The sequence below is a fragment of the Aythya ferina genome, assembly GCF_964211825.1.
Source record: "Aythya ferina genome assembly, chromosome: 5".
NCBI lineage: Eukaryota > Metazoa > Chordata > Aves > Anseriformes > Anatidae > Aythya > Aythya ferina.
Genome location: NC_140301.1, coordinates 5345870 through 5362252, shown reverse-complemented (window position 1 = coordinate 5362252; position 16383 = coordinate 5345870). Strand labels below are relative to the sequence as shown.

Genomic DNA, 16383 nt, shown 5'->3' with positions numbered 1-16383 from the left:
CTTTTATTTCCCACCCCTCCCACCCCAAACTGGGCCATTTCTTCCCCCCAGGAAAAGGAATATCCACCGGGCTGGAGCTTCATGTCTGAATTTCCATTGAGGTGAAATTGCTGGCTGCTGACTTGGAGTATTTCCTGTTTTTCTGGGCTAGCTGTCAGTGTTCTGGCAGAAGTCTAAGACAGCCAGTGGAGAAAGACAAAAAAAAAAATAAAAATAAAAATAAACCTTTACTTTTTGTTTTTCTTTCACATTTTTAAAATGATGTGTGTGAAGATCTCACGTCTAAGTTTGTTTTGTAACTTCTGCCCAGATCGGTGCTTCTGAGGCGCTGTCTCTAGGAGGTAATATCGGAGTGATGGTTGCTGAATGAAATCTTTTTTTCTACCCATTCCATTTCCCATAAATTCTTTCAAGAGTGTAGGATTTAAAAGGGTCTTCCCTGTTCATCAGGTCCAGTCCCATGCTGTTTACAAACATTATCCAGCTCATCAAATTCTCAAACATGTTTTATTTTCCTGCTGCTACTTCTGATTTAAAGGCTGTTCCAAGCCCTCACTGCTTTTTAGTCATCTGATTTTCATCAGAAAGACATTTATAACTAGTTCCTAGCAAATTTTTCTTCTTAACAGAGTGGAACAGCAGCAACTTGAGATGAAGATCCATTTTGGTGTCAAATCAATTGATTTGCCCCTCAATGTGTTATAAGAAATTTCTGACAGCTTTCAGTGCAATCTCCTGTGTGGTAGCTTCTTTCCTGTTTTTTCCTTTTTGAAGGTGGTTTGTGGGAATTTTAATTCTGTGTGTGTACCTTAATGCCTTGTACAGTGGCATGAATAAATTCATCACTGGGAGAAGCATCCTGCTTCATATATTTATTGTGTTTGCTTTATTCATGGTGGCATCACATGAGCATATATTGATCCTGTGGTCAGCTAATGTACCTGAATCTTGTTAAGCCAACGTTATGGTATAATATGCCAGTTCTAGTCTGTATTATAATGTTGGCTGGCAAACAAAGCTATAAATTACCAGCAGGGCTGTGTCTGTCTCATGTTTAATGACAAGCCCCTCAACCTGATATCCTTTCCACCTAACCTGTTGCTTTAGCTTGGCCTGTGCATCCTCACTTTTTCCAGTTTAAATAACTTTCCTTCTGATGTAGTATGAAGCTGAGCTCTCTAGATAGCCCCTATTTTTGGCAATTCTCTTGTATTTTAACCCATTTCCTCCAGATACGTATTTCCTTCAAAGTACTTTTTGAAGTCTTGTATCCTAACTGAATCCCTTTTTTCTTGCATCACCTCATAGTTTCACTGCTCCTTTAACCAAATCTACTAGTCAAAATTTCTAGTCATGTATTTTGATTCCATTGTGTACTTAATATCCTAAACCAATAGAAGGATTTGAGTTTTGCTTCGTATTTGATAAAGTATCAATGTGTTTGGTATTTGCCCTTTAAATACTTCAGTGCTCATCTCTCTCCTTGCTGAAAGCAGAGGTGTTTTGTCCTAGTGTAGATGTTGTCTTCTCTACCATTCCTCTCCACAGAGCCTTTAAGCTTTATATACTTGGGGGACCTAACTTAATTTGACTTTTGGTCATTTACTGACTGGTGGGATTTCTTTTGAATGCTAAGAGAAATTGTATTTGCAGAGCACTTCTATTTTTGCAGGCTGTGCTGATAAGAGGCCTCTGTGTCAGGTAGCTATTTGTTTAGCTTGGCCTGAAGTCCTACCTTAGGAGTTATTTCCTGGCTGGCTGATAGCTTTTGCACCTCTGAAATTTGCTCATCTGGAACGTAAAGAAATTGACATCCTGCTGGTAGCCCGAGAACCTAGTCACCCACCTCGGGACTTCAGTGGGCTTTAACAAATTTTGTAGTTTACCAAAGCTTGTCTTCCTGACACTATTTTCCAAGAAAATGATCAAAATCGAGTATTGAAATTTAACTAAAGAAGCAAGTGGGTATTTAATGTTCTTAAAGGTAGGTAGGAGGTCATTCCCAACAAAGCCTGTCTGTGATAACTTCAGATCTTTCTCCTCATCCAGATGTGCCCCTGAGGTGAACTATGGATAACCAAATGAACTTTTTTTTTTTTTTTTTTTCCTTTGCTCATTATGTTTGAATTTCCTTTTTTTAAGGAATCTCTTTGTGTGGTGCTTCTGTGCTCTGGTGTTGGGTTGTCAGGTGCTCTGGGTGCTTCCTTGGTATCCCTGAACTTCTCACAGAAAATCTAACATTTGTAACAGAAAATGCACTGCTTGTATAGCAGCTGCTGGGTTTGGACCTGGGGAGCTTTGTGCTGAGTTCTGCCCAGCAGTTCCCTGGCTCTTTATCGAGGGTGTTTACCTTTGGCTTGGTGTGTTGGCTTCCTGTTTCCTTGTGGGGCTTTTTGTTGTTCTTGTGCGATTGCATAAAGGATACATGTGCTGGAAACAATAGCACAGGTTTGTCAGCGGTCTTACGCAGTTGGCCAGGAGTTATTTTTGTGTGCTACAACTCATCCATGATGTTAGGACGAAGCTTTCGAAACTTCAGGCCTGCTCCTGAATCTCTTTCCAGGCTTTGTAGCTTTCCCGCTCTTGTCACTTGCCACAGTCCAAGTAATGTCTGCTCACGCAGGATTGATCCTTTGGCTCATAAACCCAACGTTTCAGCTGGAATAACAAGATGGAAATGCAATTCAGATGACATGTATTGGTTGTGTATATTGTCATGTTTAAGTGAATGCTGTAATATGTAAACGTGAAGTTGTTGAGCAAAACCCAGTCTACGGGTGGTCCAGGCATGAGGCCTTAGTGAGGCCTTACCTCAGCCTGCCATGACTCCGTCAGGTGCCTAGTACTGTCTAATGAAATGAGATGCTAAGCTCACGGTGTCAGCTTGTAATAAACAACCCATGTACTGGTTAAGTAGTTGTTCACTATTTCAACTAGTTAATTCCCTTCGAGATGCGTTCTAGTTTGCACCTTTGGGAGCTGCTGGTGGCTTGTGGGGCGTAAGGGATTAAAACAGCGCTAATTCGATACCCCTGGATGAGCCCTCAGTTTGTGTTCTGCATGCTGCTTCCCTCCAGGGTATGATTTATCTTTTCCTGCTTTGTAGGAGAAGGCGGTGGTAGTCAAAGCTGGTGTGTAATGGTGCTTTGTGGGGCTCCTTGCTGAAGGCTGAATGGCAGAAGTGCAGGAAAAACGTTTGCCTTCCTCATCACGTCCAGCAAAGTGTGGCCAAGTGCCTGTTGTAATTGCTCACTGCTGAGAGCTCAGGAGCTGTTTTGCTTGCAACTTACTCTTAACTAGTATTGATACTGTCACATAAATCAATTTCTTTAAGGAACTCTTTAGTTCAGTGAATGTTTACTTTTCAAGTTGATAACGATGCATTTTTTTCACTATGTAAATAGACAAAACTAATAATAAACCCCAGGTATCTGAAATTCTGTCTGCTACATGTGACTTTGTAGGCTCTAGGAATATGTTAGCAGTTACTTAAACACTGTATTTTCTTTGACTTGCAGAAAGACAATGGGACCACTGGTTTGCTGACAGAAAATGCACTTCTCCAAGAAATTGAAGGGCAGAATCAAGAACTGTCAGCTTTTTCTCAAACAGTTACAAAGTAAGAAATTGCTGAAATTAAATTAACTTTCAGAAGAAGAAAACGAAGTTAAATAAATCATTATTACTTTTGTGTTGGAAAAATCAAATTCAGTCAGAAGGTTTCAGTTTGACAGGGTCAGTACCAGGTTTTGGGGTTATTTTTGCTTGATGAGGCAGGTTTTTGGTATGTGTTTTTGTTTTTTTTTTCCCTTTGCTTGTTCCAGTTTCTCCGGTTTTTGTCATGGTTTTCAAAAATGCAACAAAATTCTTAAGGTTTTCAGTAGTATGAAGTTTTCTTGAGTGATCCTGTCTCCTTTTTATTCTTTTGGTCCTGTTACCTTCTACAGTTGTAGATTTTCCTCTCATTTTTTTCCTTGTTTTTACAATACTTTTTATTTTTACTCTCAAAATATATATATATTTTTTGTATCTGCATAAATCTTTATATCCCTCTATATTACTGTTTTTCAATATAAGTTATTTGGAAAGAACTCTGTCTTTTTCTTTACTGATACACCTCAGCAAATCCTACAACTCAAACGGCTTTCTAAATCTTAAATACCCATTTTTGATTTTTTTTTTTTTCTGTTTGTTTGGTTGGTTTGTTTTTTTTTGTTTGGTTGTTTTTTTTTGCTTCCACAAGTGAAGCTCTGTAAGAAAAATCTGACAAAAACAAATACGAATCCTAAACTTGTTCCTGCTTTGATGGGGTAGTGGAATGTCTTAAATAAGATACCAAGGAAGATAAAAAGCAGTTATCACAGTACTGTCTATTCATTACTAGGTGAACATGTTCTATGTTGTTTGTGTCCTAAGGAACAGCCTTTCCCCTAATTTAAGCCTCTTTATCAAATTCTACGGTTTAATCTGAACTTCTGAGTAGTATTTAGACTTCCACAAATTTAACATATAAAGAGTTCTTGTGGTCTTTTGTACATGAAAGAAATTAGCCTTTTTTTTTTTTTTTTTCTTTTTTAACTCAGTTTTAGGCAAAAGTTGTAGATTAGCTTTTTCAAAACTGTTTTAGAGCTAAGCTTCTACAGAATCTGGGTATGTCCTGTAAGCGTTGACCTATTAAGTATTTTAAGCTATATGAAAACGCTGCCTAATTAAAAACTATTTTTTTCCCCTCTAACCACTGACACATAATTATTGTGGGCAGCGTTCTGTTGGGAGTAGAAAAATTAAATGTTTTTGTATATACAGTTTAGGTAAGAGCAATAGGCATTCTTTACTGCTTTGGTTTGAGGTTATTATAATGTTCTTTTGCTTTAGTCATAAACCATTGCAATGCTTTATAAACTTTTTCTATTTACAGATTGAGGACCAAGTTTCCATATGCTGATCAGCAAACAAATCCAGGCTTTGTGCTGAGTCCAATCATGCTGCAAAGAAATATAAGTGGGGAGAGTGCCAGTATCAAGGTTTCTATAGAAATCCAAGGATTCCAGCAACCAGTAACTTTTACATGCGATGGTATGTTTCTACTTTCTGAACTGGAACTTACTTGTAAGGCTCAGAATGGTGGGCTGAGACTGCACGCCTTCTACAGGCTTTCAGTTTTTATAATCCCTAGGTCTCAGGTGTGTGGATTGTTTGTGGGGAATGTGAAAAAGGTAATTGAAGAAAGAACCTACATGTGGGTCACTGCTTCCATCCATCAGAAGATATTTAGAAGCTGACAAAACGAAACGTTTTTTTTTTTAAAAAGTAAAACAGCCAAACAGGAGCCCAGTTCTATCCAAAACGAGGAATATTAAGACCAGATTTTCTAGGGTTTGACCTAACAAACCAAATTACCTACTTCATGGTAATTTGGGGGGCGGGCAGAGGGGAAATGAGCTGTTAAGTTTCATCAAGTTTGTATTGAAATGTATGCTGGAATAAAGCTATGTCAGGTTATCTGGAAATTCAGACGAATGGCTGTTGGGAAATGAGAATAAACACTGAAATTATACTAGCTACCATGCGAGTTCAGTATGTACTTATGAACATAAATACTAAAGTAATACTAGCTTGTTGTGCTGCAACTAGCTGGCCAAGTTCCTGGGTAACCAGGCATATTATCTTGGAATGGAACTTTTAGGTTTGCCTTGTACAAAAATTCACATTCTCTGTGCAGTCAACACTGCACGGCCTGTCTGTATTAAGGCTGTAACTCTGGATGCCATCAGCTTCAGGTAGCTCTTGGTGATAACTGATACTGCTAAACAACAAAAAAAAAAACCACTGAGGATCCTGCTGAAAAAACAAAATGCCTCCATATAGTGTTTTTAGGGAATATCGAAGCATTTAATATTGTTGGCAGATGATTTAAAGATGATCAGAAAGTAGGTAGGGAAGTTTAGGGAGCATTGTGCACTTAAACCTTCTGTGTTAAAACATACAACTTGATGAATAAGGCCATCTTATTAATAAAATAACACACTTTTCTGGTGTAAAAACTGCAAAGCATGTTGCAAATTAGCTGGTTTTGTACTTTTAGTCAAGTGACTACACTGTATCATAAGAGGATTGATTCATTTCTGGCAGGCTTTAGAATATACCTTTGTTTGCAGTAAAACGTGAAGATTTCAAATGATGAAATTTAGGAGATTATAAAAGCATAAGTCTTCTATGAATATAAAAATAAATTTAAATAACGAACAGCTACAACTTGTTGGTGAACTATGCTTAAATTCATTTGCAGTACACCTATATTTAACTTGTAGATGTAATTTCCTTTGAACAGTGAGTTCCCCTGTTGAGCTTATAATAATGCAGGCACTTTGCTGGGTGCACGATGACTTGAGTGAAGTGGACATTGGCAGCTATATCCTGAAAGTCTGTGGCCAAGAAGAAGTCTTACAGAAGTAAGCAAACCCTTTTTCATTAATGTTTAACATCGTACTTTTTCATGGCACAGTTATTGGCAAGTATATTTTTAACGATTAAATGTGTGAGAGCAGAAATCTTCAAAATGTTTTGCACAAAGATCAGAAGTCCTTAGAGTTGCTGTGGTATACAGCAAATTAGGTTCTTAACATCTTCCTAGAAGTCTATTCTAATCTGCCATCTGTTGTGTTGAACACAGTTGTTTTTTTCAGATGCAGATTTCTAGATCTTTTCTATAGATGAATGTTATAGTTTTCAGCTGCTCTTTAAGTCCCAACAGTCAGGGGGGAAAAAAAATCTGCTGACAATTTCTAAGCTGAAATAATCTGAATTCTTTCAAAACTAATGGCTTGCAAATCCCCATTGGTTTTCTGGATTTGAATATTTGCTTTCAATGTTAACCACAGTAGTTAAGACCTTTAGCAAAAATGTAGCTATCTGTAATAGTATTCTAGAACTTCCAGAGAAGTGAAAAACTCTGTGAAGAAGTACGATGTGGAGCCTGATTTACCATTTTCTTATTGTGAGCCCAACAGGTGGCCTTAAATATTCCACGTCAGATCCCTGAGAAACAGTGAATATTTTTGGTGTAAATAACTATTGCTTTCATTTGTTTAACAGTAAGCACTGTGTAGGAAGCCATGAATATATTCAGAACTGTCGGAAATGGGATACAGAAATTAAACTGCAGCTCGTGACTCACAGCGTAATATGCAGGGGTCTGGCACGAACAGTAAGTACCTCCTAAAATGCAACAGCAGTATAAACCTTGAAGAGTATGGGAGTTTGTGTCAGAGTTGATGGATCCAGTTTCCCCCCCGTGTCAATGTGTACACCTTTCTTAGGCTACCAGCTAGTTATTTCTTTTTGTCTTTGAGAGACCACTTTGCATCCTTCCCCTTCCTCAGGTATTAGCAATGAGATTTCTAAAACAGTGTTAGGAATTATAGGAAGTTGGGAACTGGACTGAATATCTAATATCTTAACTGCAGGAGGAAGATGACAGAACACCCATACACCTAACCAAACACCTTTACAAAGTAGAAAAGCCTTTCAGAGAACCTATTATAAGGTAATAATATTATGTGTTTGTTTTTTTTTCATTACCAAGCGCGCTGCTGAATTTCTGTCTTGAGGTTATGTTACACTCTTGCAGTGGTGTTCAACAATTATTATTTCTTGCAGGTGTTCTCTTGAAGAGCTTCTTGAAGTCTATCATAAGCAAACTGAAATAGCTCTTAAAAATGAGGTAAGTTCGTTTTAAATTATTGCTGAACCAAAAGTAGCGTGAGAACACTTACAGATAAGATAGTTGGAGGAAATAGACTTTCTTGCCTTGGGGAAACTATAGACCTGAACAAGCTGTCAGAAATTTGGAATCATGGATTTTTGCATTGCTTTTCAGTTTTCTTTCTAGCTTTTCTTGCAAAGTAATCATTACCTAATCATCGCAACTATCAATGTGTCTCCCAAGTTCTGGAATGCAAAACCTTTTCCTCAAAAATGTTGGAAGAGATTAATTTAGGGAAAAAGGTCTGAATCTTGACTATCGGTTGTTATTCGTGAAGGGTATATTGGTATCATAAAAATTTACACAAGTTAGCAGTAATGCTTGTGCACAGTGGGAGTTAGAGGTGAAGCTTGTTTGGAACAGTGAAGTTGGTTATGCTTCACGTAAGACTATTGAGTTCATTTAAAATACAATGTCAAAATCAGTGGCTATTTCACTGTATCACAAGTAAGCTAAAGCAAGTCGATGTGCAATAATTTGGAGTAATTTCCCAAATGCAAAAGGAAAGATGATGACCTACTTTGCTCATTTCTGGAAGGACTGTCTTTGTTTAACTCCTGAGAGTAATGTAAAGCGGAGACTGAAACCTCAGATAGCTTCTATAAGAAGTATGTTTCTTAAACGGTTTCTGTAAGGAAGAGTCGTAAAATGAGTGCCTTGGTGGAAATGAAAAACATCGTGAGGAAGTCTGTTTTATTGCCTTTCCAGGAGTGCAGGTCTCAACAAGCTTTTTTTCTGCTTTTTTTTTTTTTTTGTCTGCTATTTACATATCCCCTTAATACCATTCAATCATAGGATTTTCTAATGCCTTTGGTGGTTCACCACATTTTCAGGGGCAGTTCTGAACACAGTTTTGTTGTAGAATAATGAGATATTAGTGCTCCTTGAGATGGTGGTGTTTTTGTTGCTTTGCTCTTGCAGCTGCCTCAGCTTGGTTGTTTAACTGCAATTTCACAGGCTGAGATGAGGAATGCAAAACATCACGAATCAGATTTAGTTTCTACTCTAACCACGAGGTAGTTCCGAAGGTGGGAGATGGATCTTGTAAGTGATGACTAGGTCCAGATACCAGCAGTTACTGCATTTGATTTTAATACTTCCTGAAGTGAATTTATGTACGTACTCAGTAGCTGAAGCTTGCTAATCAGAGAAGCAGGGTAAAAGTGATCTGCAAATCACTTGTATTTAGCCTTTGATTTCACATCTATGGACATATAAAAATGCAGCAGCTAACTTTTAATGAATTTGAGATCCTGTGAGGAAGATAACAGTGGAGACTTCGCTTGTCATGTGCCAAACAGCCATTATCTTCAAAGTGTTAGTTTTCAAAGTAGGCTTAAATATTTGCATTGTTTTCCAACTTTCATGGTTATTTTCAAACCAGGACGAAGTTAATTGTTGCCAGGTAACTGCCAGTCCCATTTTTTAATTCAAATGGCTGCTTTGTTATCCATTTGCAGGAATGTTGGAGGAGAAAGTGTGTGTGTGTGTGTGGGTGTAAGGAACCAGTTTACGTCTTAAGAAGAGAATATTATACTAACTGCTCAAAAGTGATTGTGGAAGGTCCCTATACCTTAAGCCTTTTTAAAAGTAAAGAGATTTCATTCTGAAGACTTTGCTTATATTAAAAGAAAATCTGAGATTCTTTGGATTTAAATTAGGCATTTTTTATTCTCTCTGAAGAAGAGGAGGAAGGCAATATTAGGAGATTCCAGATAAGTGTACAATCGTGTACAATCTGCCTTCCTTTCCTTCTCCAGGATGGCAGTTTGCCATTGCTTCACCTGTAAGAACTATTTAAGCTTTGTGATATGCATGGCAACAGTTGGAACAAACATTTTTCAAACAATGTGTTAAAGTGAAGTCAAAAAGAGAAATGTTCCATTATGGAAGTTATACTGTAGTGTATGTATCTTGAATCTACCTGTTTAAGAGGGCTGAAATTGAAAAGCTGCTGCTTTAGCATGATTCCTTCCTCACACTAATTGAATATTTTCAAACTATGCTTTTTTTAAACATCATGTGGGAATTTGAGCTTAGTATCTCATTAGGCAGTACTTACCTGCTTAGAACTTAATGGAAAAATGATGGGAAACCATATGTTTCTAGGGACACCATGCTGGAATCTGTACTAGTCCTGGTTTTATGGCACTGGTAACGGAGCTACAAGAAAATTCTCAGTACTGAGACTTTTTGTTTAACCACATTGTTACATCGTTTTATTTAATTGAGAAGTGGGTCTCATAATAAAATTGTCTTGGCAATTCATTCTAAAAAATAAAAAAAAAAGTTTAAAGAAACACTGGGTTGAACGATTGTGATCAGCTCAATCTGTTCTTTCATACATTCCTTATTAGAACCAGCATAAAGCAGTGGATCAATTAATTAAGACTGTCAGAAAAATCTGTTCCACATTGGATGGCGTAGAGACTCCTGCAATAACGGAATCAGTAAAGAAGCTAAGGAGGGCTGTTAATCTTCCAAGGACTAAAAACACCGAGGTAAACTTTTAACACGATAAATTGTGTTCTGAGGTATGCTTTCTAACAGCAATGAGTATTATTTCATAATCTCCAGTAGCTGCAAATATTGACAGCAGTTCAGTCAGGGTTATGTTTTTGATTGTGTTTTTTATTTATTTTATTTGGTGACATCAATTTATTTTAACAATTAGCTATTAATGCATTAATCACCTGGTCTTGGAATCCCTTCTTGTTCCAAACAGCAACTTTAACCTAGTTTTAAAGTCACAGCAGATGCTGTTAAATCTGACCAGGGAAACTGACAGCTAGCTCATGCTCTCTGAAATCAATGCAGTTACACTTAGATGAGGAATTCACATGTTGTATATTTTTGTGCAGTATTTATGTGAATAGTAACAACGTTTTAAAACTCTAGCAGTCCATGTTCCTGCATTCCTGAGCATGTGGGCAAAAATAAAATTTCTCCAGTAGTGCAGAATGTGATAAAACTGGCTTACCACAAGCAGGTGATTTGAGCAGAATTGGCCTCGCATCACTTTGTCATAAAGTCACTAAAGCAAAAAGTATGCAAAGAAAAAAGCTAAGTAGTCTTGTAATGCCATTTCTGCTCTCTTGTTGTCATATTAGAGAGAGTGATGATTCCCGTGCTGCTGTTGTTGCTTTTTTTGGCTTCATCAGTGTAGTGATATATTTGGAATACTGAGCTGAAGTTTTGCAAAATGCAGTCTGAATAAATATAGCTGTCACCAGCACTAAAATTCTTGCAGACGAATACATGAAATTGGTGTAAAAGCCTAGGGAAATACAACATGTATTTCTCCAGTGTTTGTTTTTTTGATAGGAGAAAACTGTACAAATAATTAGACTGCATTGTAAAAATAACTTCCACAAGAGATGCTATCCCAGCAGAATTTGAAACAAGTACCTCTTTATCAGTAAAAACCTTCAATTTTCTTGTGATGAAAACTGGCTTGAATGGCAATGTATATGAAGGATTACTTTCAGAAACCTATCAAAACCTTGTGTAAGATACTGTTTGTGTGTGCTTTTTCTTTAGTAATTGGTTTGTGGGTCAATGCAGTGGCCAAAAATGTAGAAGAAAATAGTAGATTCTCAAGTAGAAAATGACATCCGTAGCGCTGTGCCACCAGTGTTGGGCACCTTGCCATCCAAAGGACTTGGATTACCTCAAGTGTGGTGGAGACACAGCAGTTCTTCTGAGGGGGGGAAAAAGATGTGATCCCCTTACCTCACACCTCTAGGTTTATTTTTGTTTATTTTAGCAGAATTTTTTGCCAGTTGAAACTTAATGTTGACAAGGTGCTCAGTTAATGCATGGAAGGTGTAAGGAGAGCTTTCATTCTGCAAGTCGAGGAATTCATTACGTTTTGCTTTTCAATCACCAGCTGAGTTTTCATTAAAAGTTTCAGTTGTATCAAAGTTGGGTTTGGCATGAAATCCTTTCTTATTTGAAGGGAGTAAGTTCCCATAATTGGTTTGTCAGCTGTAGACTGCAGTAGTGTCCTTGCTGAGACTAGACATTGCTGTGATACCATATCGTGTTTAGACTTCCATTTGAGCAGACCAAGAAGCAAACACGGCAGATAGGGGCAGTACTGACTCCTTGATTTCCTCAGGTTAACTTTCTTTTTAATTCAGAAAACTTAGGGTAACTATGCCTACAAAGATGCCTTAACAAATGCCACAAAACAGCTGTTAGACTTAAATTGTTGGTACTGGAGCTACCAGCTTCTGCTTTCATCTGCAACAGCCCTGAGTTTCCTCTTTACTCGGGGAAGAGAGAGTATCCTGAGCAATATTCCAACGTAGCTTGTTTTTTTTAAAGTTCACTAGGGATGTCAGGATAGTTGTGACTTGACAAAACGTTTGCTTTTGAACTTAGTGTGTGGTTACTACATGACAGGGAAATTTTGACACTGCCTGTTAGCTCTTGAGGAACTGTAATTAAATAAAAGGTATGGTGCATAAACCCAGATATGGCCCTAATTTAGATGTTTTGTAATTTCTGGAGAAGACAGATTTAAGGGCAATGGCAAATGAGTATAGGCTTCTTGTTACTGAAGTTTACTCTAATTTACTGTGTAGGTATCCTTAAAATGTGGCGATGACCCTAGCAAGAGTTCATCTGGTGAGTAAAGTTCTTTAATTTTATTTAAAATTGCTCTAAGGTGGCTATTTTAGGCAGATGCACATTAACGGTAACTTATAAATTAGGTTCACTACAGCCTGAAAGCCCTCTGAAAGTGAGTATAGACCAGTTAACAAGAGCAGTTGAGGCCCTTCTGCAACTCCACATGAATTTGTGTAGCAGCAGTTCAGCAGCAATTTCTCCAAAAGATAAGAGTACGAAGGAAGCATGGACTGCCACGGAGCATCTCCAGTTCACAGTGTTTGCTGCACATGGGATTTTTCCTGGTTGGGTAGCAAAGTAAGTAATTCCTTAGTTGTAAAATTCATCCTTTTTTTTTATTATTTTTTTTTATTTTGTGGAGTTACTTTTTGTTTACTTTTTGTTTGTTTTCTTTTCCTTGTTCAGTTATGAAAAATACTACTTGATTTGTTCTCTGACACACAATGGAAAAGATCTGTTCAAACCTGTTCAGTCCAAGAAGGTTGGCACATACAAGAACTTCTTCTACTTGATTAAATGGGATGAACTGTAAGTGATTTTAGAATGCTAACCACCACTCCCTCCACAAAATACTTTGTTTTAGGTAATACCTACCTAGCTGGCTGCTGAGTATGCTAATTGAATCAGCTCTTGCTTCCAAAGTGTTGAAAGAACTGTGTGTGAGACTTGAGAGCGAAATCAGAAATATTATTCTGAATGGTATTTTGCCCTGCGTTTTAAAACTGGGAATGGAAATTCTGGACAGGCGCCCTGTGCTAATTTATTTATAGTATACAACTATAATGAGTTGGGAAGGTCATAGCATTCTTTGTAATGGGAACAGCTTGCACTGCTTAAAGAAGGATGAATAAAGCTTGCTTTTAAGCAGTGCTCAGATTATCTAAATGGGGAGGGAAAGCAGCTGACTTTTATTGACATTAATGCTGAATAGTTTTTTGTTCCAAATATGTCACAACAACTTCGTATCTAATTAATAAATCTAATTGAGGATTGTTTCTATAAAGAGATCAGATGCATAAGTACTTAGAGTATCTGTCTATAGCTTATGAGAAGGTCTGGTTCGAGCTGCTAAAGTTAGGGCTCTTTTTATGGGGCAGGGGAAAAGGGTAGGAAAGGAGGAAGCAGGAGCATGCAGAGAAAGAGGATGGCAGGTGGTATCTGAGAGGGGAAAACACTTTTCATTATCTACACACAAGTTACTCTTTTTGACTTCGTAGTTACCAGGCAGTCTGCATAACTGAGGTGTCAGATGAGCTCCCATGTTTCCTTATTTCTCTTTCCCTGACTATTTTTAAAGGTCAGAGATGGACTCCAAGGAATACTCCAGAAGTCTGCAGTGACAAATTATTTCAGGCCAGGAATGAAAGTTTCAGGTTCTGGAATACATGCCTCCAGAGAGTACTCTGGCCACTTTTTTTCTTTTTTTTTTTTTTTTCTGATATTGCAATGAATTAATTGTCAGGTCTTTTGCTGACAAGTGACAGTGTAGTACAGGGAAAGATGTTAAACAGGCTGCTTATAAGGTGCTTAGTACAATTGTGGTCTTTTGTATTGTAACTGGCTTAGTAGTGTGCTCTGATACCGCGCCAAAATACAATGCAAAAAATTACAGAAAATCACAGAACGCTTTAAGCAGTGAAAAACCTGTAAACAAAACTCAAGTTGTCCAGTGGGGTGTGTGATCTTCAGCTGCTTTCGATGGGATTGCTGGGTTTGGTCTGGTGAATTTAAATTTCAGTAGTTCTTAAGAGGTTAATACGTTGGGATGGGAAACTGTTGTCAGCTGCCTCTTCAGTAAGATCTGAGAGATGAGGAGGCAGCTAACCTGGAATTGTGTGTCCTGGTAGTGAGTAGAGTGGGAAGACTGGTTATGCTGGACTGTGCAGTTCTGAGCAAGGAATGTGATTTAAGAGACAAAGATTAAAGAGGGTTGTTCTACTGCCAATTAAAAAGGGTTGTTCTAAATCTATCTCCAGTGCAGAATTGTAACTTAGTTTTTATAAACTATCGGTGTGGGAGATAGTGGGGTGAAATATAATTGCACGGAAGCATTTGTCCTTCCATGTTAATTGCCTTTTTGAAAGCCAAAGGCAGCAACAGATTATATGGATGACAAGCCTGTAATTTACTAATAATTGTTTTTCCTTCTATGTCTGACTTACTTTAATACTTTTATTTTATAGAATAATTTTCCCCATCCAGATTTCACAACTGCCTTTGGAATCAGTCTTGTGTCTGACTTTGTTTGGAATTCTGAATCAAAGCAGTGGAAGTTCGCCTGATTCAAATAAGCAGAGAAAGGGCCCAGAAATGTTGGGTCAGGTTTCTCTACCTCTTTTTGATTTTAGGCGGTAAGTATCCAAAATACGGGTAAGTTTGTTAATGTGATTTATTCTACATAAAGTTTAGGACACCTAACTACAGAAACCGCTTCTCTGCTGCTGAATGTAGCAGGGAGTAACACAGGTAAGAATCTTCAACGGTATTGTTATGGAAATAATGCCTTCAATTAAATTCATGGGGATGACCCATGGTAGTGTAGGCCAAAAGAGATCAAGGGAGCGGCAACAGTTTGTAAGTATGCAGCAGCTGAGGATGTAAGCGCAACACCACCACAAGTGGTCCTTTGAGGAATTAATTCACTGACATTTAGATCTGTATCTGTTGCTGCTTAAGTCAGATGCAGTTAAAGTATCTGCAGGTGTCACCATCTGCTGAACTGAAAGCCTCCCTTCTGCACTGAGAGGGCCTGGTCTTGATGGGTGGCATTGCATGAGTTCTGAAAGTGTCTCATGTTGGCTAGAGATAGCTCAGTTGGCATTCGTGTATATTTTAGCACATGAAGTGCAGACAGCCACTTCTCAGCCAATTCATGAGCTATGGTGATAGAGAATGCAATTTGCAAAAGAATTTGCAGCAAGTGATGGATTCAGCAGGAACAGTGTCTAGTGCAATACAGAAGAGAACGGAATCCTGACAGCAGGTGAATAGTGTACTATCCTTCCGTGTCACTAGGTAAGGGGGCCTTTTATCTTAACACTGTATTAAGATAGGAAAGAATAACTCTTCATCCACTTCTTTTTGTAGAGCTAAATATGGCAATGGCTCTATCTTGTAACTAAAACACCTTTAATTCAAAGTCTGCAGTATTTCTAAGTACTATTATTCTTTAGAGGCATCTTTGCCTTTGCTGTAAAATAACCAGTGCTGTGTGTTTCTTTAAGTTTACATATACAGCAGCAAAACTGGAGAATTAAATTTGATTAGGTATCTTACCTTTTGCATAGATTGATTTTCTTTAATACTCTTAAATTTCTAAGCCCATTAATAGGGTGATGATAAATAAGCCAGCAAGAGAATGGAAATAGTGTTCTAAAACGCATGTATCTTTTAAAATACATGTGTAGTTTCTTAGCAGAAATGGCTCATTTTGCCTATTAACCTGTATGAGTAATAGAGATCACAGGATACTCTGAAGTATCCTTTTGATTCAAAGCTGGGTTTCTTTAAAAAATAAAAATTAAAAATTCTGTTTAATTCTGTTACGCTTCTGGAGTACTTCTAGTTTCAATTGATATTCAAATACAGTTGCTGGATCCTGTTAAATTTCTTATATGACTAAGAATGAAAAGCCTACTGTAATGTTCCTCAAATAATGTTCCTGCATTTTCCTGCTCCTTGAAACTTTCATCACTAGGTGATGAGTATTCCAAAATGCTAATCATTCTGATGACGTGTGTTTGGAATGGCTTAAAATATCTTTGCTTGTGGATGAGACAGGAGGCTATAGCAAGTATATTAAACTGGGAAACTATTGAAAAGAACAAGCTGTTCAGTTACACTTTGTGGCATGATCTAGTAATTTCTATTGGCACCGCAAACTCCTAGTTAATCAATATTGACATAAATAAAGAACTGTTCTTTAAAACGTATGAATACTAAACCATTTCTTGAAATACACTGAAAGCTTGGCCGTTGAGCAG

At 37.6% G+C, this 16383-nt stretch overlaps 1 protein-coding gene across 4 annotated transcripts in view; it reads left to right on the top strand.

Annotated features, from left to right (window-relative positions):
• Nucleotides 1-16383, top strand: part of PIK3C2A (phosphatidylinositol-4-phosphate 3-kinase catalytic subunit type 2 alpha) — a 45851-nt gene that overhangs the window by 13327 nt on the left and 16141 nt on the right. For all 4 annotated transcript variants that reach the window (XM_084521903.1, XM_084521906.1, XM_084521904.1 and 1 more), the window contains exons 3-13: nt 3519-3619; nt 4919-5076; nt 6332-6452; nt 7096-7207; nt 7467-7546; nt 7660-7723; nt 10123-10266; nt 12355-12397; nt 12484-12697; nt 12806-12928; nt 14584-14751. In XM_084521903.1, the coding sequence (XP_084378029.1) occupies nt 3519-3619; nt 4919-5076; nt 6332-6452; nt 7096-7207; nt 7467-7546; nt 7660-7723; nt 10123-10266; nt 12355-12397; nt 12484-12697; nt 12806-12928; nt 14584-14751 (1328 nt within the window). The remainder of the gene's footprint in view (nt 1-3518; nt 3620-4918; nt 5077-6331; nt 6453-7095; nt 7208-7466; nt 7547-7659; nt 7724-10122; nt 10267-12354; nt 12398-12483; nt 12698-12805; nt 12929-14583; nt 14752-16383) is intronic.